The sequence below is a fragment of the Protopterus annectens genome, chromosome 9.part0 (genome assembly GCF_019279795.1).
Source record: "Protopterus annectens isolate FY-2018-M chromosome 9.part0, PAN1.0, whole genome shotgun sequence".
NCBI lineage: Eukaryota > Metazoa > Chordata > Ceratodontiformes > Protopteridae > Protopterus > Protopterus annectens.
This window is the reverse complement of record NC_056743.1, coordinates 307,137,974-307,161,700: the sequence shown is the minus strand read 5'-3', so window position 1 is coordinate 307,161,700 and position 23,727 is coordinate 307,137,974. Positions and strand designations below refer to the sequence as shown.

At 44.1% G+C, this 23,727-nt stretch overlaps 1 protein-coding gene across 1 annotated transcript in view; it reads left to right on the top strand.

Moving 5' to 3' along the window:
* Positions 1 to 23,727, top strand: part of PSMC3 (proteasome 26S subunit, ATPase 3) — a gene marked incomplete in the record, with an annotated part of 1,066,102 nt that overhangs the window by 792,073 nt on the left and 250,302 nt on the right. The window contains 1 exon segment of the mRNA XM_044082888.1: positions 5,145 to 5,290. Coding sequence (XP_043938823.1) covers positions 5,145 to 5,290 — 146 coding nt within the window.

Here is a 23,727-nt window from a genome sequence, read left to right as displayed (position 1 = left end):
ATCCAGAGCAGGCTTTGCTACGGCAGTCCTGCAGGGAATTTTAGCTACACCATCTTTTTCTTAGAGCCTACCACCCCCAACTTGGCTATGGTATTCTACCCATATGTAAGGACTGCAGATGCATCCTTGAAGGACATAGTACAGTTTTGTACCTACCATAAATGTAGATGTCCGATAGGTATGCATCTGCAGTCAGGTTTACCCTCCCTCCTTCCCCTCTGTGGTACTTCTTGGGTACTTATCCCTCTTATAGCTGGCCGGGGTTATCTATTATGGTGTATTTGTTTTATATTACTGTGCATGTTTGCAATATTTTGTATTTCTACCAAATTTAGCTTTCCTTAGAGGGCACCTGGCAACTGGGGCAAGAAAAAACTGAGGAAGATGGCGTCGGCTGACACTTTTATACCCCAGGCGCTCTGACGTTGGGGAAGGGGCGACATCAGCCGACGCCGGACCCAGACTTTGGAATCCGGCCGACCGAAGGGCTGCCTGAGGCAGGACAACCCATATTTAAGGACTGCAGATGCATACCTATCAGACATCTACATTTATGGTAGGTACAAAACTGTACTTTCTGTCTGTTCCGGTATGTGCATTCAGGTCACCCATTATCAACACCCAATTCCTATTGTCCTGTGTTATCTAGTAAGCCCTGCATCTGCCTCCTGAATGCACTCTTTTCCTCACCATTACAACCCTGTTGTGAGGCTTGGGCTGAAATAATGAATACTCTCCTATCATTAGGCTGCCCTTCTCCTGAGTAGTAGACTCTAGATCCCAAGCCAAGTTACTTTGCTGCACTGCCCTTTCATCTCGTCTCCTGATATGTAGGATGTCCACCCTCTTCCTTACCATCATCCACTTTCAAGTGCAGTCCTATCAGTGAACCTATATTGAGAGTGGCAATTCAGTTTGATTGGTTTTACATCCAGGTTTTGCTCAAGTATAGCTATCCCAGATAACGCATGTTGGGCAACTGGACACCGGCTGGCTAGCAGCATATTAAACCAGGGCTGCTAGGCATTATGATGGGCACACACTGGCTGGTAGGGCATATACACCCCTCTCACAGTTAGCATAGGTCTGAGTAAGCTGGGTCCTCAACCCACTCTTCACTGGCAAATTCCAATCTTATTTGCTGATGTTAGTCAAAACGACTGAATCACCTAGAGACATATTTTACACCTTTGAGTTTGACATGCAGTCTGTGATCGTTGTTCTCCTGTCATCAGGATACTGTGCATCATAGTAGATGCCCAGACTGAGCAGTTGGTTTATATAATTCTTCCCCTCTTAGGGCACCATGTAGAGTCTGTGCTTCTGCCCACAGCTCCATTCTTTGTTGAGTTTGAGATGGAAACACTCATGTTTTTCAGAGGTGGGACGATCCCCACAGAGACACAGGGAGAACATGCAAACTCCAAACAGGCATTGGATGGGGTCCAGGATATAGAACCTTGTACCTTATGCTTGGGAGGCAAAGACCTTAACCATTATGGCAGATTGTAACTTCAGCCTTCAAAACTGGAGGGAAAGGCATCTTTACTCTCTAGACATTTACATATGATGCAAAGCAAATCCATTTGAAAAATCTGAACAACTGTTTGTCTCCTTCATGGTCTCAAAGTTAGGCCAACCAATATCTAAACAATAACAATGCAAGCTGGATCTCGAAGGCCATCTTTCTGTTATTCTGTACATGGAAAAGCCTTCCCTTCATACCCTCAAGCTCATTCTACCAGGGTCGTAGCATCTTCTGGAGCCTTATGTCAAAGGGATGAATTCTAGGGCCATGCTCTAAGCAGTCACCTTGGTCCTCTGCATGCAGCTTCAGTAAACACTATGGAATTGATGCCTTTTAAAGGTGCAGAGCTACCTTTGCTAAGTCAGTCTTTTTGGGACTCTTGGCGGTTCTGCAGCGTACTAACAAGCCACTGTCATGTTCCCTTCAGCTCTGGGAATAACCCATTGATAAGGAATACTGCAGCAGTGATTTCAGTTGGGACATAGTACAGTTATGTAAGAACTTAGCATAAAACATCTTCTACTGATTAGTGTTGCAGTATTTTTCCCACCTTCCTTCCCCCCTCCATTAATTTTCTACCGTCTGTCTGTGCCTGTTCTCTCTCTGCCACGCTCCTTTGTGCAGCATCCTAGGACTGAGGGAGATCCTTGACAATTCATGCTTCGCCCCCTAGCTGGCCAGTCTCTCTTTCTCTCTCTCAGAGGTCTTCAGGCTGCTGGCTTGGATCAATTCTGTGAAATTACACTCATACATCCACCTATATACCCCTAAGCTGAGGTCACATGTTGAATGTATGATCAAGGGAATGTAAAGTTTTGGCTCCCCCGGACAGACGTCAGTGGATATAACCTACTCATTAGGAATACTGTAGCAGTGATCATCAATAGACCTACTCTATTATTGTAAGTTCTTAACACGTCTATACTTTCCCAAAATTTCCATTTATTTTTATGTAATTTTCTCCTTCCCTTTTCTGAAGATCCCTGTCCCAGTTTTATAATGTTCAATAATACAAATACAGTTTGCTAAGACTTTGATTTCCATTTTCTAGTAACTGCTTTTTTTGGCAGCCAGCAGAATGAAACTTAAGGTCTTACTATGTATAGGCAGTTCAGATCCTGTGTTCCAGTTAAAAAAAAAAATTTCCTTGGTTACAACCATTTCCTCACCCAATATTTCTGACAGAATTTTAAAATCAGTTTATTACACTCCAAAACATATGTTCCTAGTTCGTCCTTTTTTCTCTATCACACCTCCAAAATTTGCTGTCTACCCTATGAAAAAATTCTTTGAAGTCTGCTTTGGGTATAAAAATACCTATAGAAACACTTCCAGTCAGAGATCCTACACCTTCTGGATTTTGTTGGATACTTGGGGGCCATACATATCCCCTGCCATTGATCTGTTCTAAACTGGTTTTCCAGTCTCTCTTCCCAATATTTTCTAACCTGATCTGACTGATTCTTATAGTTCTACATTTTAGATCCCCTTTTAATTATCCCTTCTTTTAACAGCAGCTTCTGTTTCAGATTCAACTAAAATCTGCACCACACCATGTCTTTCACTTAAGATTCCCCTATCCCTTTCTCTTTGCCCATACTCTGAAATCAGTACTTGGTAGGCAAGGCAGTGTCTGTCCTGCAGTCCACTTTTTTTCTTGGCCTCATCCCACTCTGTTACCCTTCACTCTCTAGTTATTTGCTCCCAATGCCTTGTTCTTTTGCCAGTTTTCCCCAGTAAATTCCAGCCCTTTATTTTTCTGTACCTTAGTTGCAGTCATCTCTGTTGGCAAAATCTCTTTCTCCATTCTTGTGCTAGCTTAGTTCTTAAAAGTACATTGTTCTGCTTTATGAATGTAATATTTTGTATGGTTGTTACTGTTCTCCATAATCCCACTGACTCTCTATTTCTTGAAGCCCCCCACCCAGGTTTATCATCATTCCTTTCCATTTTTAATTTTAACCTTCTGCTTGTGTTATGTATATGAGCCTTAACTGTGTAGCTGTAATATATCCCTTCAGATCAGTTAATCCTAAACCATCTTTTTGTGTTGGACGTCTCAGCTTATACCAATTAACTCTTGCCCTCTTCCCCTCCCAGGTAAATTCCTTCAACTCTTTATTAATTACTACCTGCAACTTCTTCTCTGGTTGATAAAATATGCCTGACCATTATATAAAACTAAAGAAAGTAAAACATTTTCACTGCTTGTATTTTACTATCCATATCCATAAACAAGAATCTTCCATTTTCTTAGTTTTTGTATTCTCTTTTGTTTAGTACCTTCTTACATATCCTTAGCTGCCACTACTGAAGGCTTTAAAGTCCGTACTTCTAAATGCTTCATCTTATGTCCCTGTAAGTATGGTTATTGCTGAATCAGTTTGTGTATAGGTGCATAATGTATGGATATAGCTTTTGTTTGTATCTTCATTAATTTTATATCCCTTAAAGACTCGAAATTGTCTCAAAATGTTTCATACCACTGAGATGTCCTTTTCTGGATTTACCATGTACAAAGTAATATATGCAAATAAAGCCAACTTTTCTTAGGCTACAGGATACTTTTGTTAGAAGTGGTAGGTGAGCAAAGTATTGTAACTAAAGAAATTACTCTCTTGAGCTGGGATACAGAAACTGAATTGACTAGATGTAGTAATGCCCAAATAGGTTTTATTCTGCTGGCTGCCAAAAAAGTGGTTATTATAAAGTGGAAATAAAAATCGAAACCATAACTAAATTATCGAATGTTGTAAAGAAGTTAAAAGAATATAGAAATAAAGGGAACCTTAGGCACAATACATTATTGAATAATGTTCAGAAGATGTGAAATTTCAGGGATGGCAGGACTTATAAGCAATCTGTGTAATGTTGAAGTGAATGATTAAGAAAAAAAAAGCATGTATGTGATTCATGAGAAAGAGAAACAATGTTTTTTTTTTTTTTTAAATCGCATCTGTGCCAGTGTCACTGTATAATGTGTAAAGTTAATAAATGTGTTAAAATATATTTTGATATGATGGTAGTTGATGTAATAAATCATAAACGTTTGCTATTGTGCCTTTTTCTTGTTGCTTTTGCTTCACCTTCTTTATCATAGTCATTTTTTTTTGCATTCCCCTTGTACTTTACTCCATTTGACCCTCTTCATCTCAGTGTTTAAACTCTTGCTTTTAATGCCATCCAAGTTGATTTCTTTTTTTAATTTAGTCTATCTTTCTTGGTTTGTGCTATCACTTCCATTAAAGACTCATACACATCATGGTGTGCAGTCCTTATTATTTACTTTGTATATCATATATGAGAGACTCACCAGAAGTTATACTTGCAAGATTATTTAACATTAATGACTTGTCATCCATCTTGGATTCAGCAATGAAGTAGCATTCCTAACAGACCAGCACACAGATTCAGCAGCAAAATGACCAGCTTCAGGATCATAGTGCAGCAAAATGTGGCTGTACACAAAGCGATAATTATTTCTTTGTCAGCAATGTGAGCCCTTATTTAATAAATTTCAATCAAGTGTATCAGATCTGATGCTCATTTAAGATGTGAAACTGTAGTGAGTGTAGCTAAATTCCCGCTTTAAAGATTTGTCTTTCTTGTTCAACAGGTTATTGCTGCCACAAATCGTGTTGATATCTTGGACCCTGCATTGCTTCGTTCAGGGCGACTTGATCGCAAGATTGAATTCCCAATGCCAAATGAGGAGGCCAGAGCCAGAATAATGCAGATCCATTCTCGTAAAATGAATGTTAGGTAAAGCTGATAATGAATAGTCACATAGTGCATGTACAGTACAGTCCAATAGCTGCTGTTGGGAACTCAAATGTTTATTTGATTTTTGGGTAAATGATGGATTTAAATACTTCAGAGGGCCATGAACAGTGTCTGTAATCCTTGGGTAGATGTGTTTTTATGTGCTGTGTTCTAAAAATGCCAATCCTCCCTCATTTCATAGGTTGGCACTAGGCTATCAGCCCTTGGGCCTATACAAGCCTAGCCATAACAATTCCCTGGCTATTTCTTCCCACATTATTTACTTTCCTGGGTAAGTAATTTAAGGGGTAATCTTCTTTTGCTCAGCACAGTATTACCGCATTAATGTTCGAAAGCAAGCATGTTCCACATTATTTACTTTCCAGGGTAAGTAATTTAAGGGGTAATCTTCTTTTGCTCAGCACAGTATTACCGCATTAATGTTCGAAAGCAAGCATGTTCCTATGATCTAGCTTAGAAGGTTCCTGAGATCATCATTAGAGCAGTGTTGCAATGGCCAAGCTGTATGGGATGTCCTGCCAAGGATCGAACCAGCCGGCCAGTTTCCAAGGCTTTACGATACTTGCCACTCACTCTAACCACTGCTGTGCTCAAGAGAAGCAGTGTAAAGTCAGTGGCTTCAAAACTTCAGAACTGTGTCAACAAAGATAGTACTCCACCATGGGCTTCAGGTGATCAGCCATTGGGTTAGCACTTTTACAAGGCTGGGCAGATGTCCTTCAAGGATGCATCTGCAGTCATAACATATGGGTTGTCCTGCCTCAGGCAGCCCTTCGGTCGGCCGGATTCCAAAGTCTGGGTTTGGCCTCGGCTGATGTCGCACTTTCCCCGACGTTAGAGCCTCTGGGGTATAAAGGCATCAGCCAACGCCATTTTCCTCAGTCTTTCTTGCCGCGCGGTGCCCGAAGCAGATGCTGTTCGCAAGTGCCAGTCGGTCAGATCCAGAGATTTCAGCTGCCGAAGACTTCTAAAAAAGCTAAGTACCCCGTTGGGGACTCTTTCTTGCCTCAGCCGATGTCAGACAAAGTAAATAATTGTTTAACTTGTGGGAAACAAATACCTCATAAGGATTTCCATTCTTACTGCCTTCCTTGCTTAGGCCCAGACCACGACGTATCAGCTTGTTTAGCCTGTGCCTCCTTCAACCGACAGACTCTTAGACGTCGGTCGGAGTTTGCAGAAGAGTTTTTTGGATCTGCTTTTGCATATAAAATGCCGTCGGAGACTCCGACTACACATTTAGCCAAAAAACGCAAGGAAAGGACCGACATTCGCGGCCCGTGGTTTAGGCTGAAACCACGGTTAGGCCTACCGCGAGTGTCTTGGTTTCGGCTGAAACCGAGTCCTCGGTTCTTACTTCTGCCGAAATCATACCTCCGACAACCGAGGCCAGAGAGGCCCCGGCTGCGTCGGCTACAGAAATCCCTACCGAAGAAGCAAGCACACAAGAATTCTCCGACACCATTCCCTTGGACATTTCTACTCCTGCATGTGGGGCAGCTAGGCCCCCTGCTTCTATGTCTATTAAGGCCTTCTCCAGAGCTAAAGCAGCTAAAATTTCAAAAGCCTTACCTGCAAAAGCTACTTCTCAGAGACCTTCCTCAAGTTCTCAGATTCTCAGCCTTGCTGAGGACCTTATATCCATGATTAGGGGTTCCCAACCTCACCCAGACAGGGCCTCCCACCCTCCTCCTGACAAAAGGCCTAGGACTGAACCCCCTGAACCTCTCTCCTCAGACTACTCCTCGGATGGATCTGATTTATCAGACCATCAGGAAGGGCCATATTCTCCTTATGAGGATTCTGATGCAGAAGACTCTATTCCTTCTGCCTCCCCTCCTGAAGAATTTTCCTTTGGGGAAACTTTGCATTCAATGAGGGAACACTTTCAATGGCAGGGTCAGAATTTCTCTGATTCTAGAAAAAGATTAAGAACCTTTTTACACTTACCACAGCATAGGCCTTTAGCCATACCACCTGTGCTAACTGTAGTTGATGATGCATATAATGATGTCAGTTCTGCCCCTGACTCTCTTCCCCCGGCCCCTGCCAAACCTGGCAGATATTACAGGGTCCCGGACTCTCACTTCCATTTGTATAAAGCCCATGCTGCAGACCCAGAAACTATATCTCAGGGCCCAAAAGGTGTTGCAGCTGCCACGGCCAAAACCCCCCTACCCTCTGAAAGAGAGTCAAGAGCATTAGAGAGATGGGGAAAAAAGGTTTATACATCTGCTACTCTTTCTGCCAGGGCATTAAACTGTCAATTCCACATGATACAGTACCAGGAATATTTGTTAGATCAGCTGAATAAAAAGCTTTCTTCTACTGAACCTTTAGACCGAAAGTCCCTTCAGGATTTGGTACACAACTCTCAGCAGGTCAGTAATCATTTCTTAAAATGTGGCTATGATGCACTGGAGGCTTCATTTAGATCAGCTATGACTGGGGCAGTAATTCAAGACATGCCTGGCTAAAAGAGCAATCCTTGCCAGACTATGTCAAGGCTAAACTCCTAGATGCTCCAATGGAGAAACAAAGTTTATTTGGCTCCCCTGCACAGGAGATTCTAAAGAAAGTGGAAGAAAAAGCAAAATCTGTGCAAACAGTAAAGGATTTTCTGCAAGTTCAACCTCCGAGGTTCAGCAGAAACTGGCCTTCAAAGAATTGGTCCTTTCCAGACACCTCCAGAACACAGAGGGGCAGGAATAGACGCCCAAGAGGCAGAGGTCAATCAAAGGGTGCCTACAGGGGTCGTCAGTGGCAGCCTGCCAACCAGAGGAGTACTGCCACAGCTGCAACTACAACCACTTCCACAGGACGGACACAATGACTTGACTCTGATTCCGCCTACCAGGGAACAACTGGAAGCACCCTTGGGCGGAAAGCTGTCTTTATTCTTGAAAAACTGGTATTGCATTACAAAAGACAAATGGACATTGCAAACTATAGACAAAGGATACAGGTTTCACTTCCACACTTTTCCAAGAAGGAGCGGAATGCCAAACCTTCCACCAAACCAGAAGCCAGAGGCTTTAAGACAAATCCACAATTTACTTCAGATGAAAGCTATAGAAAGGGTACCATCTATGGAACAAGGCCAAGGATTTTATTCCAGACTATTCCTTGTACCAAGAAAAGAAAACCAATGGAGGCCTATTCTCGACTTGTCCGCACTAAACACATATCTCATTGTGCCAAAATTCAAGATGCTGACCCTACAGCAACTTCTTCCCATGTTGGGCAAGGAGTCTTGGCTGGTGACTCTAGATCTCAAGGAGGCATACCTGCACGTCCCTATACGACCAGATTGCAGAAGACACCTCAGATTTCTTGCAGGATCAGAGCATTATCAATTCTCTGCATTGCCCTTTGGCTTATCTACTGCGCCCAGAGTGTTTATGAAATGCCTGGCATCAGTAATCGCCTTCTGCAGACTACAAGGAGTACAAATCTACCCATATCTGGACGACTGCCTGATCCAAGTGGACAGCAAGGACATACTATTGCAGCACCTGGCATTTGTAATAAAACTGTTGAACTACCTGGGATACACAGTCAACAAAAAGAAATCAAAACTAATACCCTCTCAACAAATAATTTTCCTGGGTGCCAGCTTGAATGCAACCACCCAGATGGCCTACCTCACGCCAGACAAACAAGGGCAACTGTTTCAATACTTCAGCAAAATGGCAACTTTCACCAGGCTAACTGCAAGGAAAGTCCTGCAGGCTCTGGGGTTCATGGCATCTTGCTTCCTACTAATCCCATGTGCAAAGCTGCATATGAGGAAACTTCAATGGTACCTAAAAAACTTATGGTCTCAACACAGCCACAGCTTGGAAACAATTATACCACTCATTCCATGCCTTCAAAAGGATTTTTTGTGGTGGGCTCAAGCATGCCAAAGAAACACAGGTCTCCCCTTCTGTGTACCTCAAGCAACTCAAATCATCACAACAGACGTCTCAGACTACGCCTGGGGAGCACACATGACAGATCAGTGCATTCAGGGAAAATGGTCCCAAAAAGAGAAGCACCTACATATCAACCAAAAGGAAATGCTAGCCGTGCAAAATGCCATTATGACCTTCAAAGACCTACTGCATCCAGGCCAGCTATTTATAAGGACAGACAACACCACAGTGATGTGGTACATAAACAGGGGGGAACTCATTCATACCCCCTGTGCAGGCAAGCCATGACCCTATGGAACACAGCATTGGAATTGCAAATTCAGCTACAGGCACAATTCCTGCCAGGGAAGGAAAACACACTGGCAGACATCCTAAGCAGAAATATGACAGATCCACACGAATGGAAGTTGCATCCTCAAGTTTTCACAAAGATAACTCAGGCATGGGACAGCCAGACCTAGATCTCTTTGCTACCCACAGAAATTACCAGTTGAAAAAATTCTGTTCAAGGACCTATCATCCACAGGCCTGGAAAGTGGACGCACTCTCAATTGGACAACATTGACAGTTTATGCCTTCCCTCCTCTTCCTCTGCTGCCCAAGGTTCTATGAAAAGCCAGAGCAGAGAGGCCGCAAATGATTCTCATTGCTCCAGACTGGCCAAGACAACACTGGTATCCGCTCCTGAAGATCCTGACACATTCGCCACCATGGATCCTATCTCTAGTCCCTCTTGTGTTGTCTCAGCACAACTACAAAACCCTTCACAGCCAGCTCAAAACCCTAAATCTAGCTGCATGGAGAATTCCTTGAGTTCCCAACAGACTCTCCTCTCCAAGGAGGTGCAGGATGTCATCTTGGAGGTCAGCAGACCTTCTACTAGAAAATCCTACTCCGCCAAATGGAAACTATTTTGTGCCTGAAATCAAGAAAAGGGCCGGAATCCTTCAGTAATAAATATACCTCAAATTTTACAGTACCTAGCTGAGATGTTAAACAGTGGACTTTCCTTCTCCCTCCATCAAGATCCACGCTTCAGCCATTTCTGCACAATACAACACAGATCCTCCTTTATTCTCACATCCTCTCTTAAGGCAGTTTCTCAGAGGGGCAAAAAATATAAAACCCCCAAGGAAACCACCAATCCCTGCTTGGGACCTCAACTTCGTATTGGAAAAGCTGACCCCTTCCTCCCTTTGAGCCAGCTTCTTCAACAGAACTACAATACTTGTCATGGAAAACAGCCTTTCTTCTTACTATCACCTCAGCACGCAGGGTTTCGGAGCTACAGGCCCTCATGGCTGTGCAACCATTCATCATTTTCCATCAGGACAGAGTTTCCTTACGAACCAACTCTACCTTTATGCCAAAGGTAGTATCCAGTGTAGCTTTGAATCAGACTATCCACCTTACCTACCTTTTATCCAAATCCACAAAACAAAGGGGAAAGACTACTACATTCCTTGGACATTCACAGACAACTTCGTTATTATTTGGACAGGACAAAGCCATTCAGGAAATCCGAGCAACTCTGTGTCCTATGCTACAGGTGCTCAAGGAAAGGCTATTTCCAAACAGACAATTTCAAAATGGATAGCCCACTGCATACGCTTTTGTTACTCATTTCATGGAAAAACTGTGCCTGCATGCATCAGATCCCACTCCACCAGGGCCACAGCTACCTCTGCAGCTTTCCTCAGGGGGGTTCCTACCAAGGACATTTTGGAAGCAGCTACTTGGAGTTCAGTGCACACTTTCTCCAAGCACCATCACCTTCCACTGTACTCTAAATCTAGAGCAGGTTTTGCCACAGCAGTCTTGCAGGGCATCCTCGCTCCTCCTAGTTCCACTTAGTGCCTACCACCCTTACTTAGCTTTGGGATTCTTCCCATCTGTAATGACCGCAGCTGTATGCACGATGAACATAGTACAGATGTTCTTCGTCCCACATTGCTGCAGTCCTAACACTTGGGTAGTCCGCTGTCCCTCGGTCGGCCCGAATATCAGAGTATAAGGCTGACGTCGGTCAAGGCGCATTTGACTGACATCAGAACGTCAGGGTACAAATGCGCATGACCGACGTCATATCCTCAGTCTTTTTTGCCGCATGGTCCGATGCAGAAGCAGTGTTGCAAGTGCCGTTCGGCGTTCTGAAATTTTTCAATTGAGTTTCAGACCGAAGTCAGAGTTGGTTAAGTACCCCGTTGGGGAATATTTTGGTTTTTTCTTGCCTCAGTGGTTTACCGGATGTCAGAAAAAGTGAATAACTGTATTTCTTGTGGGAAACAGATACCGCATAGGGATTACCATAATTTGTGTATACCTTGTTTAGGACCTGAGCACGCGTTGTTGGATGCCGCTTTTGTGCTAGGTTTAATAAACGCACTATAAAGCGGAGGTTGGATTGTGCAAGATTGGTCTTTGGGAAGCGGTGTAATTACAAAATGCCGTCGGATGCTCCGACGCCGGCTTCCTCTAAGAAGCGCAAGGACAAGGCAGTTAAACCTAGGTTAGAGGAGTCGTCCGAACCGGACGTCAGTTCTTTAGAGGCGTCAGTGGAACCGGTGGTTCCGACGGAGGCCTCTCTGGAGTCCCAGGGAGAAACTTTGGTTTTACAGGATGTGGCCTCCCAGGAGGCAGGGCAGGCTGTAGGGGCTTCTCAAGTAACTATACTCCTCTCTCTTCCTAAGGGGTCTAGGCCCTCTCTTTCTGCCTCCAAGGCTTCTCCTAGAGGCAGGTCTAGTTTAGCTTCTGTGGGTGTCGCTCCCAGTTCTTCAGGTGCTGTACCCAAGAAGCACATGCTCAAAATGGCAGAGGATTTAATTACTTTAATTAGAGGCTCTATGCCCCCTCCAGACAAGAGGCCTAGGATGGAACCTGCGTTGGGGGATTATGAGCAGGCTTCGGATGTGTCTGAGTCTTCGGCTGAAGACTTGCAGGAGTATTCTCATTATTCTGATTCTGATGTGGATGATTCTACTCCTTCTGCTTCTCCTCCTGAGGATTTTTCGTTTTCAGAGACCCTTCACTCCATGAGAGAGCATTTTAAATGGGAAGGTCAGGATTTTTCTGATTCCAGGAAAAGGCTTAGGGAATTTTTGTTTTTACCCCAGCATAGGCCTTTAGCTATTCCTCCTGTTTTGAATGTGGTGGAATGTGGTGGAAGATGTGTTTGCAGAGGCTTCCCTTAATCCTGATTCTTTGCCTCCTGCTCCTGTTAAACCGGATAGGTATTACAGGGTGCCTGAAGCTAATAAGTATCTTTTTAAGAGTCCTAGGGCAGACCCAGAAACCGTTAGCCAGGGGCCTAAGGGTGTTAAGGCTTCTGTTGTCAAGAATCCGGTTCCTGCAGATAAAGAGGCCAGGGCCTTGGATAGATGGGGAAAGAAAGTTTATACTTCTTGCACTCTAGCCATGAGAGCTTTGAATTGCCAGTTTCACATGTTGAAATATCAAAATTATCTCCTTTCTCAGTTGAAATCTAAGGTTGATGCTCTGGCGGAAGGTATTGACTGTAAAGAGTTACAAGATTTAGTGCATGTTTCTGAACAGGTGGGTAAGCATTCTTTGCAATGTGGTTTTGATGCTGTACAGGCCTCGTCTAGGGTGGCTGCCACTGGGTCAGTTCTTCCGAGGCATGCCTGGCTGAGGGATCAAAATTTATCTGACCATGTTAAAACTAGAATTTTGGATGCCCCTTTGCAATCTGATGTCCTGTTTGGTTCTCCTGTTGAGGCAGTTTTAAAGAAAATGGAAGACAAGGCTAAGTCTATGCAGACTGTTAAAGATTTTTTGCAGGTTCAGCCTCCAAAGTTTAGTAGAAATTGGCCTACTAAAGGGTGGACGTATCCTTCTTATGATTCCCAGTCTAGGGGTAGATCTAGACGTGGCAGGGGCAGAGGTCAGGGCTCTTTCAGGCCTAGAACAGGGAGTTCTCCTGCACAGTCTGCAAGTGAGGGCAGGGGTCAGTCCTTTCGTAAACAGACCCAATGACCTACCTTTTCAGCTGCCAGATTCTTCTCGCCTGGCAGCACCTTTGGGAGGAAGGTTGGCACTTTTCAAAGAAAATTGGAGTTTGATTACCCAAGACAAATGGGTACTGGATATCATACATCACAGTTACAGGTTTTATTTCCATACCTTGCCTCCTTTCAAAGGCATGCCAGACATTCCTCCTCAACAAAGAATAGAGGCTCACAAGCAAATTTCAATGTTACTCCAAATAGGGGCCATACAGCCGGTTCCTATGCCAGAAAGAGGCCTAGGATTTTATTCTCGCCTGTTCCTAGTCCCAAAGAAGGGGAACACGTGGAGACCAATTTTGGATTTATCTGTCCTCAATACTTATCTGGACATTCCCAAGTTCAAAATGTTGACGTTGCAGCAGCTTTTACCTCTGCTGGGCAAAGATCATTGGATGGTAACTTTGGATCTCAAGGATGCTTACCTTCATGTTCCTATCAGGCTAAAGTGCAGGAAGTATCTGCGTTTTCGAGCTGGGACTTCTCACTATCAGTTCTCTGCATTGCCCTTTGGCTTATCTACTGCGCCCAGAGTGTTCACGAAAGTTATGGCTCCAGTGATAGCTTTCTTCAGGCTAAAAGGAATACAGATCTATCCTTATTTGGACGACTGCCTGATTCTGGCTCAAGGAAGGGAAGAGCTTCTTCATCATTTGGAATATGTGATAGCAGTGCTAAGATGCCTGGGGTATTCTGTGAACGAAATAAAGTCCAGTCTAGTACCCTCTCAAGACATGTGCTTTCTGGGTGTGAGACTGAATACAGCATCCCAGATGGCCTTTTAACCCCGGACAAACAAAAGAATCTATCCCTTTACTTCCTTCAGCTATCTCATCAGTCCGGGCTGACTGCAAGGACAGTCCTTCAAGCCTTAGGGTTCATGGCATCTTGTATTCTGGTGCTTCCCAATGCCAAACTGCATATGAGGAAGCTACAATGGTATCTCAAAATGTATGGACACAGCTGCCAGGATCTGGACACTGTCATTCAAATAATACCTTGCATTCAAAAGGAATTTTTATGGTGGGCTCAGGAATGTCACCTAAACAAGGGACTCTCTGTGACCCGGCCAGAGGCGAGTCAGATTTTAACAACAGATGCCTCAGACATAGCTTGGGAGCTCATCTAAATGGAAAGTGGATACAAGACAAGTGGCCTGCCAGACTACAACATCTACATATCAACATGAAGGAGATGTTAGCAGTCCAGTTTGCATTAATAGCTTTCAAGGATTTACTTCTTCCAGGGCAGGTGTTGATTCTAACAGACAACACAACTGTCATTTGGTACATCAACAAGCAAGGGGGAACACATTCTTATCCTCTATGCAGGCAAGCAATGATTTTGTGGGAGACTGCTCTCAGTTTACAACTAAATCTTCAGGCAAGGTTTCTGCCGGGAGCACAGAACTCCTTAGCAGACGTGTTAAGCAGACAAATCATGGATCCCCACGAGTGGAAACTGGATCTTCATGTATTTCAGAATTTGACAGTGTCCTGGGGAACTCCAGACATAGATCTGTTCGCTTCTCCTCTAAACCACCAGCTGCCAAAGTTTTGCACAAAGCGGTTTCATCCCACAGCTTGGAAAGTGGATGCTCTTTCTTTCAGTTGGAAAAATCTTCATGTGTATGCCTTCCCACCTCTGCCTCTCCTCCCAAGGGTACTTCTGAAGGTCAGACAGGACAAGCCAAGGATGATTTTGATAGCTCCAGATTGGCCTCGACAGTACTGGTACCCACTACTGAGAAGTCTAGTACGGAAGCCTCCATGGCCTTTGCCTTTGATTCCACATCTGTTGTCCCAGGAGGACAGTCATTTGATCAATGTCAAGCTTCACTCTGTTCACCTAACAGCATGGCATATTCTGTTTTAAACCATAAAGGGTCTCAACTTCCACAACAAGTTTTGAATGTGATTTTGGAAGCCAGAAGGCCTAGTACAAGAAAAGTGTACGCAGATAAATGGAAGAGATATTTATTTTGGAGTGCAGCTAAGGATTTGGATGTTTCTGAGCCTGATTTAAGTGTGGCTCTTCAATATCTTACTGAGTTATTGGACAAAGGTTTGTCCTTCTCTTCTATTAAGATTCATGCTGCAGCAATTTCAGCTCACTACGATTGTGACCCACCATTGTTTTCTCATCCTTTATTCAAGCAGTTTCTTAGAGGGGCGAAGAATTTAAGGCCCCCACGAAGAGCTCCTACTCCTGCTTGGGATCTCAATTTTGTGTTGGAGAAACTCACTCTACAATCTTTTGAGCCTGCAGCTACTGCTGAGTTGAAATATTTGTCATGGAAAACTGCTTTTTTGTTGGCCATTACCTCTGCAAGAAGGGTTTCTGAATTGCAGGCCCTTATGGCAGTTGAGCCTTTCTTGATTTTCCACAAGGATAGGGTATCTTTACGTACTAATCCTTCCTTTATGCCTAAAGTGGTTTCTAGTGTGGCTTTAAACCAAACTATTCATTTGCCTACTTTTTATGCAAATCCCCAAACTAAAGGGGAAAAGATTTTGCACACTTTAGATGTACACAGGCAGTTGCGATATTATTTGGACAGAACTAAAGGGTTCAGACAATCTCAGCAGTTATTAGTTTCTTTTGCTTTGTGCTCTCAGGGCAAGCCCGTGTCAAAACAAACTATTTCTAAGTGGATTGGATTTTGCATTGCCTTCTGTTATTCCCATCATGGCAAACAGATTCCAGCTGGGATTAGACCTCATTCCACTAGGGCTACTGCCACTTCAACAGCTTTTTTGAGGGGGGTGGCTACTAAGGATATTTTGGAGGCAGCCACTTGGAGTTCAGTGCATACCTTCTCTAGGCATTACCACCTTCCATTGTACTCTAAATCCAGGGCTAGTTTTGCCACTGCTGTGTTCCAGGGCATTTTGGCAGCTCCTGCTTCATTATAATTTAGCCATCCTCCCTTACCTCTGCTTTGGGATTCTACCCAAGTGTTAGGACTGCAGCAATGTGGGACGAAGAACATAGTACAGTTTTGTACCTACCATAAATGTAGATGTTCGAGGATCCACATTGCTGCAGTCCAATTACCTCCCTCCTTCCCCTCTGCTGTTTGAGGTGGTTGTGTGGGTTGGGTTTTCCATCTGAGGTATATGGCATTTTGTATATATTCTATATATTATACATATTTTTGGTGTTAGGCTAGTTGGTTGTTTAGTTGTGGTCTATGGGTTTTGACCTTTCTTTTTAGGGTCTTCTGACATCTGGGGCAAGAAAAGACTGAGGATATGACGTCGGTCATGCGCATTTGTACCCTGACGTTCTGATGTCAGTCAAATGCGCCTTGACCGACGTCAGCCTTATACTCTGATATTCGGGCCGACCGAGGGACAGCGGACTACCCAAGTGTTAGGACTGCAGCAATGTGGATCCTCGAACATCTACATTTATGGTAGGTACAAAACTGTACTTTTTGTACCTACCATAAATGTAGAAGTTTGAGTGCTCATACAGCTGCAGTCCAGGTTACCCCCCCCTCCGTCCCCTCTTAGGACAGGCCTTATGACAAACACCTTATCATACAACCTATTTGGGGTATTCTCTTATGGTGTATTTCCTTGCAACTACTGTTTTTAGATTATTCTATTTTACCTATTTGCATAACTTTGTTTTGCCTTCCTTCTGGGGGCACCTGACATCTGGTGCAAGAAAAACTGAAGAAAATGGTGTCGGCTGCCTCTTTTGTACCCCTGCCGCACTGACGTCAGGGAAGAAGCAACGACAACCGACGCCGGACCTAGACTTTGGAATTCGGCCGACCGAGGACCCGCCTGACGGCAGGATAACCCATCTGTAATGACTGCAGCTGTATGAGCACTCGAACATCTACATTTATGGTAGGTACAAAACTGTACTTTTCACATGCTGAAGTACCAGCAACATATTATGGAATTCATTAAAAAATGGTAATATTTCCAGATTGTGCAGAAAACAAAAGATTTGCAAGAGCTTATGCATTCTGCAAACCAAGTTAGCAAGCATACTTTACAGTGTGGTTTTGATGCCCTAGAAGCATCTTTCAGGGCTGCAGTCACTGGCTCTGTACTGAGAAGACATGCTTGATTGAAGAAGCAGACCTTGCCAGGATCATGTCAAATCCAAATTGCTAAATGCTCCTTTAAATAAGGACATTTTGTTTGGCACCAAAGCAGAAGAAGTTCTTAAAAAGATGGAAGAAAAAGCTAAATCTATGCAAACTGTTAAAGAATTCTTACAAGTGCAACCACCTCGATTCAGCAGGCATTGCCCTTCAAAACACTGGTCCTTTCCAGCCCCCTCCAGGCCTTCCCAAACAAGACCCAGGGGAAACAGACCACCCAGAGTACAATCTCCGGGTATGAAGAGATCTATGCAGTGGAGTGCTCCCACCTCTAAAACAGGAAGTGGTAAGCCACCTCCGTACGGAAACAGTTCACAATGACTTCTCAACTCTACTTCGCAGCCCTTCCCAATTGCTTGTGCCCCTAGGAGGAAAATTTGCCCTTCATGCAAACAACTAGATGTCCATGACTCAGGACCGATAGGTCCGCAACATTGTATCTCAGGGGTACAAATTATATTTCCATTCGCTGCTAACCCAAGCGGGTTTCCAGACCTTCCTCAAAACCAGTGGGCAGAGGCTCAAAACCAAGTTCTTTCCCTGCTCAACATCAGAGCTATTCAGCCAGTTCCAGTAGAACAAAAGGGGTCAGGGTTTCTACTCCAGACTATTCCTGGTACCCAGGAAAGAGGGCTCTTGGCACACAATCCTGGATCTTTCAATTCTTAACACCTTCCTGGTGGTCCCAAAATTCAAGATGCTTACCCTGCAAAGGTTTCTCCCTATGCTAGCTGAGGATGCTAGACTTAAAAGAAGCTTATCTGCACATCCCCATCAGGGAGTCGTGCAGGAAATATCTACGTTTCAGGGCAGGATCTATGCATTATCAGTTCTCTGTACTTCCCTTTGGCTTATCTACTGTGCCCAGGGTATTCACAAAATGCCTGGCTCCAGCCATTGGATACTGCAGGCAGAGAAATATCCAAATTTACCCGTACTTGGATGACTGCCTGATTCAGGCGGACAGCCAGGAACTGCTGCTTAAGCACCTGGCATTTGTAAAAAGCCTTCTCACTTCATTGGGGTACACCATCGACGAAAATAAATCACAACTGGTGCCCGGTCAAAAGATTGTATTCCTGGGAGCAAGCTTGGACACAGCTTCCCAGATGGCATTTCTCACTTAAGAAAAACAGGTCTATCTGACAGACTTCTTCAAGCAAATGGCCACCAGAACCCAGCTAACTGCAAGAAAAATACTGCAAGTCCTAGGGTTCGTGGCCTCATGTAATCTGCTAATTCCATATGCAAGACTACATATGAGGAAACTTCAATGGTACTTAAAAACTCTTTGGTGCCAACATTCTCAGGACCTGGAAACAGTCATTCCTGTCATACCTTGTCTGGGGGCAGAGTTCCTTTGGTGGGCAGAAGCATGCAACCACAACAAGGGACTGCATTTTACTCTACCCCACACCACCCAAACCCTGACCAGAGGCGCATCAGACTGTGCATGGGGGGGCCCACATGGCTGGCAAATACATTCAGGGCCACTGGAGCCCAAGCCAAATTCTCCTGCACATCAACCAAAAGGAAATGCTAGCTATACAGAATGCTCGGACAGCTTTCAGATACCTAATCCTTCCAGGACAACTGCTGATAAAAAAAAGACACCACCACAGTTATGTGGTACATAAGCAAGCAGGGGGGAACCCATTCTTACCAACTCTGCAGGTTAGCCATGACTCTGTGGAGCACAGCTTTGGACAACCAAGTCCATCTACAAGCTCAGTTCCTGTCAGGCAAACAAAATTCACTGGCAGTAGACTTAAGCAGAAATCTCCTAGACCCACACGAGTGGAAATTGGAGCCCAGCACATTCAACCTTCTGATCAGAGATGGATCTCTTTGCCTCCCCCCACAACCACCAGTTAAGCAAATTCTGCACCAGGAACGCTCACAGCAGGGCCTGGAAGGTGGATGCCCTCTCCTTTCAATGAGAAAACCTCTTGATCTATGCCTTTTCCCCCTCTGACCCTTCTATCAAGAGTACTACTCAAAATAAAAAAAAGACAGGCCAAGGACAATTCTGATTGCCCCAGACTGGCCACGCCAGCACTGGTACCCACTCCTGCACATCCTGACAACGTTGCCACCCTGGCACCTACACCAGACCATTACCCTGCTGTCACAGCAGGAGGGACAAATTTTGCATCCACAATTGCAAACCCTAAATCTTGCAGCCTGGCTTATTCCTTGAATACTCCACCAGCAACCTACAGGTGCTGGATGGCATTCTTGAAGCCAGAAGGCCTAGTACTAGGAAATTCTATGTGGAAGAGTGGAAAAGATATTGTTCTTGGATTCAGTCTAAAGGAAAGGACACAGCAGTGCCCTCCTTAACTCTAATCCTGGATTACCTAGCAGAGCTACTCTACAGAAGCCTATCCTTCTCCTCCATTAAGACTCATGCCTCTGCCATTTTGGCTGATTGCAATACTGACCCATCTCTATTTTCTCACCCTCTCATCCAACAGTTCCTGAGAGGGGCCAACAACTTAAGGCCCCCAAGGAGAGCACCCACCCCTGCTTGGGACCTTAACTTTGTCCTGGAAAAGCTCACGCTTCCCCCTTTGAACCTCTGCTTCAGCAGAGTTAAAATTTCTGTCTTGGAAAACAGCATTGCTTCTAGCCATCACTTCAGCTAGAAGAGTGTCTGTGCTACAGGTACTGATGGCTGTGGAACCCTTTATTATCTTACATGCTGACAGGGATTCCCTCAGGACTAACCCATCCTTTATGCCTAAGGTGGTGTCCAGTGTGGCCCTAAACCAATCCATCCATTTGCCAGCCTTCTTCCCTAACCCTCAGAATAAAGGGGAAAGGATCATTCACTCTTTGGACGTGCACAGACAGCTCAGGTTCTACCTTCATAGGACTAAGCCTTTCAGAAAATCTGACCAGCTGCTAGTCAGCTTTGCAACAGGGGCAGAGGGCAAGGCCATTTCTAAACAAGCCATTTCCAAATGGATAACACTCTGCATTCATTTCTGCTACAAGCACCATGGAAGGCCAACCCCTCAGGGGGTCGGAACACATTCCACTAGGGCTACATCTACCTCTACAGTATTTCTAAGGGGAGTCCCTACCAGGGACATTCTGGAATCTGCAACCTGGAGTTCTGTACACACCTTCACCAAACATTACCACTCTCATATCTTTTCCAAATCTAGGGTAGGATTTGCTACCGCAGTCTTGCAGTGCCTACTAGCCAACCCTAACTCTTCTTGACTGCCTCCACCCTTCCTCAGCTTTGGGAATCAACCCAAGTGTGATGACTGCAACAGTGAAATATGAAGAACATAGTACAGTTTATACACTTACCATAAATGTAGATGTTTGAGTGTATTCACTGTTGCAGTCCTGGTTTCCCTCCCTCCAGCCCCCTGGTTTTCTCTCTCTTTCTATCTCTCCTCTCTATGGTTATTCCTAATGGTATTGGTATTTACTTTTTACTGTTTGTGGTTTCCTCACCATATACTAGCTCCCTATTTTGGGGCTCCTGCCATTTGGGGCAAGAAAAAACTGATGTAATGGCGCCGGCTGCCTGTTTTTATACCCCTGACGACCTGACATCATGGAAGAAGCGACAGCATCCGATGCAGAAATACTAAGACTCTGGTATTTGGGCCAGCTGAGGGCTACCTGCAGGCAGATAACCTAAGTGTGATGACTGCAGCAGTGAATACACTCGAACATTACCATTTATGGTAAGTGTACACAACTATACTTTTTTTTGCTAGCTTTGGTATTTGCTACTTTGTCAGCTAGGAGAGGAAAGTGTTGATTACGGTTGGCAGATTTCCTACAAGAATCTCTCCTCCCAGTGCCTCTTCTTTTTAAACATAGAGCACAATTATAAGTGTTCTGCAATTTGCCAGTCCTTCATACCTAAAACCTTACAGACATCTTTCTTCCCTCAGTATGTGCTTGGAAACCCAGCACCTTAAGCTCTCTGCCCAGATTAAGATGGCAGACTCTTTAATCCCTGACATCCTACCGCTCCTGAATAAGAAATTTAAGAGGCTTAGGCCTGACATTTTGCCTGCCCAGTCAAACTTGGACATACCTGTTGACTTCTCGGAACCCACGGTACTCCTGATGTCTTCTCAGACACCCTGCACTATGACGCTGCTTGAGGCATGTATAGCATCTGAGGCTCACACGTCTGAAATAACTGATACTAACACTGGTGAAGGGGGAGAACCCAGTGTAATAATTTTCTGAAGGACCCAAAGTTATACAGCAAATTTTAGTTAGAGAGGAAATGCCAGGGTCTTTTTTCGAGGTACGTCAGGGGTCAGAGCTTCTGCATCTTGTGAAAGCAGATTTCATACCTAAAAAGAAAAAAAAAAAAAAAACAGAAAACTAAAAATGTTACCTATCCACAGATGTTCAAGAAAAAGAAGTGGATGGCTTCTCCCAGGGCATGTTTAAGCCTGTAATGTCACTCAAGCCACCATCTTTTCCATCATCATCTTCTAGTCCCGCTACACCCCAAAAGAGACATTTAGAATCATCTTGAGGAGGCGGACTTGGACTGTAGTGAGCAGTCCTTGGCTTACTGTTCTCAAGCAGGTGGCCTCTGATGAAGATTCCCTTTTCCCGGATTCCCCTCTTGAAGAAGATTAATTTAGGGAAACTATCTGTGACAGTATGAAACATTTTGAATTGGAATCCAAACAGATTTCTGATGTGCAAAAAAGATTTTGCCTTTTACGGATAGGCACACCTACTCCTACCCCTTTTCCTCAGTCTTTTCTTGAAGCCTTTGCATTTATGTCTTCTGCTCCTCTGTCTCAGCCAGCAGCCCCTAAAAGGCCTGATAGAATCTGTAAAGTACCTGAAGATTTAAAGTTTCTGTACAAGAACCCCTTGCCCTTCCGTGTTTTCTGTGGCTACAGACAAGCCTTTTAAACTCCTACCTGTTGCTAATTCCCTTCCTTCAGATAAAGACAGCATTGCAGCGGATATATTGAGAAAGAAGGTATATATCTCTTTAACTGTAGCCTACAGAGCTCTGAACTATCAGACCTATGTAACTAAATGTTTGCTGTCTATTTTGGGGAACTTAAACAAAAACTTGGCTTATATGGAATGTCTAGCCTGTAGGCAGCCGGCCATGTCTATGGTGGCTCAGGCTTCACAAGTGGTTAGTCATAGTATCAAATGCAACTGTGATACAGTGGAAGCTTCCTCCAGAGCAGCTGCTAAAGGTTCTTTTCTTAGAAGGTATGCATGGCTACAATCGCTGTTCCTTCTTGAGGGCATTTGAGCCAAGCTTTTATATTATCCTTTGAGTAGGGATTTGTTATTTGGTCTTGATGAAGCCAGTTTGTTTAAAACCTTGCAAGAACAGTGGAAAATGATGAATTGCTGACAGGTTTCCATACTTTAGTTCCTCGATACTAGAGACCCTCAAAGTTCACTTTCTTTGCCTGCAGGGAGTCCAGTCTCCCTCATAAGGCCAAAAAAAATGCCTAGGAAGATATTCCAAGACAAACCAAACAGGCGTTCTAAATCTTGGAGACTTCCCTAGCCAGACAAGTCATCCTGGCTACTCATTGTCCCTTCCCCCATCCCAATCTCATGTCCGAAACACTCACTTCCTCTATAGGAAAGTATTAGTTCTGTCCATTCAACATTTTTCTCAAGGTCCCATGTTTCAAAATGCTGTCTTTCCAAACTATTTTGCCCTTAGTACTTCCACAAGCATTTCTGGTATCCTTGGATCTAAGGCGTGCCTATCTACAAAATCCAGTCCACACTTCTTTCAGGAAATTTCTGAGGTTTTCAGTTTATTCAGCACACATTCAGTTCCCTGCTTTGTTTTTTGAATAGCTTTCATAGCTTTCTACAGGACTTCAGGAATTTAAATATTCCCTTACTTGGAAGACCTGTTAAGGCAGGAATCCTTTCCACAAACCATTTTGCTCCATCTCAGCTTCACCATGTCCCAATCTCAAAGTATGGGGTTTGCAATCAACTTCAAGAAGTTTGCACTGGTACCATCCTAAGACCTAGTCTTCTTGGGTTGCAGACTATATATCAAACTCATGCATGCATTCCTGCTTCTGGACAAGATGCAGTCTCTCTCTCCAGTTACTTCCAGTCTTTCCTATCTCATTAGACCTACACTGCAAGAGAAATCCTCAGGACACTGAGTTTCATGGCTGCAATCATTCCTGTGATCCCCTTTGCCTGGCTGCATATGAGAAAGATCCATTGGAGCCTGGAATCCATTTGTACCCAGCACTCCCAGTCTCTAGAAATGCATATTTCTCCTTTCTCCTCCTTAATGAAAGAAATCCAATGGTTATCACATGTAAACCTCATCCGTGGCCTACCTTT